General features: G+C 37.3%; 1 protein-coding gene across 1 annotated transcript; it reads left to right on the top strand.

Annotated features, from left to right (window-relative positions):
- The first annotated feature begins 427 nt into the window (after window positions 1–427).
- On the top strand, window positions 428–2,215 carry LOC142342180 (putative folylpolyglutamate synthase). Its single transcript, XM_075393405.1, has one exon. It carries the CDS (start codon window positions 467–469, stop codon window positions 2,030–2,032), a length of 1,566 nt encoding a protein of 521 aa, XP_075249520.1. The 5' UTR covers window positions 428–466; the 3' UTR covers window positions 2,033–2,215.
- The last annotated feature ends 1,332 nt before the right edge of the window (window positions 2,216–3,547 follow it).

The raw sequence follows: 3,547 nt of genomic DNA, 5'->3' as shown, positions 1-3,547 counted from the left end.
TAACAACTGTACCTTTCTTTTTCAACAGGCATCCATACTATCGCTCTGGAACTGTTGTTTCCTCAAAGCTACCAGCGCTCAACCGCACATAAAGCGTAGTTCTGCAACTGTTCTATGATGTTCATCTGTCCATGATCCCGCGCATGTCTCAAAGTTGTAACAACCACCTGAAAAAGATTGTATTAGTTTAACGAATCTGGTCGGTTGAATCTGTTTAGGATGGCTAAATGAATTCAGTTAAGCACTTGCTTAATTTTGCTTTGAGGAAAAGTAAAATTTTATTAAGATGGCAATGAATTAGGATGTATCATTAGATATTAAATCATTGATAAAGTGCGTGGGCAATTTGTGACGTTATGGATTCGGTTTGTGAAATTACCATAAGTGGGTAATGGAATCTTTGACCTGCTACCAATCACCTCCTGTCATAACGGAATATTTGAATGAATAGGTTACTATATTTCAGATGAATGGCGCAACTACCTCAACTCTATTGAAAAGACATATCACACAACTCATCAGGAACTGCCGATTCAACCAGAAACTGTATCCAATAGAATTCCGGGAAAATCTCACTCCTAATGAACAAGTTTTGCAGTCTAGAAGACGCAAATACCCACTCGCCAAAATGAACTGTGAAAAATACGCAAAATGTATCCAGCTTCTCAATACCTTGCAACCCAATGTGCAATTGAAAGCACTATCGGGGAATAGTTTGGCTGAGGAGAGAATGAAGAAGTTTGCCCAGCATGTGAAACGAGCAGGGATCTCGCAAGATGACTTGACGTCATTGAATGTGATTCACGTGAGCGGGACCAAAGGCAAAGGATCTGTGTGCGCATTCTCTGAAAGTATTCTGAGACATGCAGGCTACAAAACTGGGTTTTTCAGTTCTCCACATTTAATTGATGTTGTTGAGCGGATACGTATAAACGGCGTCCCAATTTCACAGGAAACGTTTGCCTCTTTTTTCATGGAAACCTACGATCTATTGAATTCACAGAAAACTCACGAATCCGACTTACCTCCTTATTTCTTCTTTCTCAACATTCTAGCTTTCAAAATTTTTCTGAAAGAAAAGGTCGATGTCGCTATTTTTGAAGTTGGGTTAGGAGGTACATATGACTCAACAAATTTTATCAATAAACCGGTTGTTTGCGCTGTAACCGCTCTAGATTTCGATCACCAGAAAATTTTGGGATACTCGATTGAAGAAATCGCATGGAACAAAGCTGGAATCTTTAAGACAGGAGCGCCGGCTTTTACAATGAATCAGAAAGTTTACGGAGCTTTAGAAAAGTTGCAAGAATGCGCGAAGGAAAAGAATGTTCATCTTGAGGTTGTTGAAAACAACAGACTTTTTGACGATATTTTGCTGGGTTTAGACGGAGCGCATCAACTAGAAAATGCATCGTTAGCTGTGCAGATTTGCAAAACTTGGACCCAACGAATGGGTTTTTCTGCTTTAAAACAAGAAAGCTTGAGAAAAGGTTTAGAAACAGTGAGGTGGCCCGGTCGTTGTGAAAAAATTTCTTTGGGTCGTAATTTGACATTTTATTTGGACGGTGCGCACACTGCTGAAAGTTTAAAACTTTGCCGAAATTGGTTTGAAGCGAAAATAACCACTCTTCATAAACCGGATTGTAAAAAAGTTTTAATTTGCACGTTCACCAGTGAACGAAATGATGAGAATTTTCTCAAGATTTTGAACGAAGGCTTCGATTTTGACCAGGTTTTGTTTACGCCTCCTACTCTAAAAACAGAAAACACGGACGGTGATCGGGGGTCTGTAACGTATAATGCCAAATCGTTGCCTTCGTCGGATTTTGAAAGATGTCAGAAAAATTTGAAAATTTGGAAAGAAATGAATGGCAAAAGTGAAGTTTTCGTGTTTAGCTTTATAAATGACGCAATTGATAGCTTGCGGGACCAGTCTGGTGAAGGGGAAGTTTGCGTACTTGTTACAGGAAGTCTTTATCTAGTGGGAGGATGTTTAAAATTGCTATATGAACTGACTGAAACTTCATTATAATCTAAATTGCAGCTTGAATAATCAGAGTTGATGAATCATGAGATTTACTATATTTGGAACTTTGTGACGTGTACAAGATTTACTTGAGTTATATTTAGCTGATTGAAGAGAGTAATAAATTATGGTTGAATTATGTATTGTTCGTTTTGTACTTTATCTGCAAAATTGAATTTTGTAATCATGGTTAGATCAGGGTAAAGATTTTACTATTTATTTTGATTTCATTTCCGTGTCGGACATAACAGTAAAATTAAGCTCATACTAACCAAAGCTGTCTTTTTTCGGTGTCTGGAAAGCGGATTCTTTCTCGTGCTTTTAATAGTGTTTGTATCTTCTAATCTCCCAAATGGGAACCATAAACTTTTTAATGAAACGGTGTAACCGATAATAAATTTAATTGTAAAATGGACAGATAACAAAGCGATCGTTGGAAAACCAAAAGCAGTGGAAAGTAAAAGAGGTTTCGTGTTTCCCTAAATATTTTTGAACCTAAATCATTGCGGGAAGGGTAAAGACTGCTAGGGGGAGCAAACCGATTGATGGAAGATATGACCTTTTTACCGTATTTCTGAATCAAACGGGGCTAATGCGAGGCTCTGCTGTTCTCTGGAAGATCCGATGTAGACACTGGTTAAGAAAATAAAAGCGGACACAAAAGATGATGCTGGTGATTCATGAAGAAATAAAAACTCAGGAGCAGAAGTTTTCCGAAGATTTTTAATTCGAACATTCATTTTAAAACATTTAAAATTATCATTTTGATCTTTGGTAGAATTTTCCTTGCTTCGTTTAATATCGTTTTTCAAAAATGTTTCCGACCTCCAATTTATAAAGTTGATCACTGCGTTCGAATAAATTAAATTCTTCATGATCTTAAAGGGAGAAAACTGAGCGTTGTGATTTTTCTATGCTGATGCAGGTAAGTAAAGATTCAGGAACTAAGTAAAAACGTCTAATTGTAAGACCGAGCTCAAGTGACTACATCTGAACTTAATCTCCTAGTTTAAGAGGATTGAACTATGGAAAAAGTTAATCAATAAATTGTTCAGATAATGATCAAATTGGGAACGTTTTACAGGAAAATCACTGGCTATGATCATTGAATTGCAATTCAACTTGCAGCGTCATCTTTTTCACGCATCGTCTTCCCTAGCACACTCTTTGTGAAAAAAATATCAAAATATCCGTTAAGTACAATAAAACTTACGTGTTAAATTAAACAAAACGACAATGCGGGGTTCGGAATTTCATGTTACCAGACACAATTCGACCGCAACCCGCTGAATCGACAGACTGCAATTACACAGAGAGACAGCTGCAAAATGATCAAGTATGTGCAAGGTATGATAGAAAGTCATTTTGATGTGAAAGATCTATCTGATCATGGATGCGCGAAAATCCGCGTCCATTTTTAGGGCACCAGAGTTGATCAAAAATGCAACTCGCACTGAATTGTGGTCTCTGAAAAATTTGGTTTAAAGAACAAGCGAATACGCAAATGGATTGATCAAATAA

The sequence above is a fragment of the Convolutriloba macropyga genome, chromosome 7 (genome assembly GCF_964194025.1).
Source record: "Convolutriloba macropyga chromosome 7, txConMacr16.3, whole genome shotgun sequence".
Lineage (NCBI taxonomy): Eukaryota > Metazoa > Xenacoelomorpha > Acoela > Convolutidae > Convolutriloba > Convolutriloba macropyga.
This window is presented reverse-complemented; position numbering and strand designations above follow the sequence as displayed.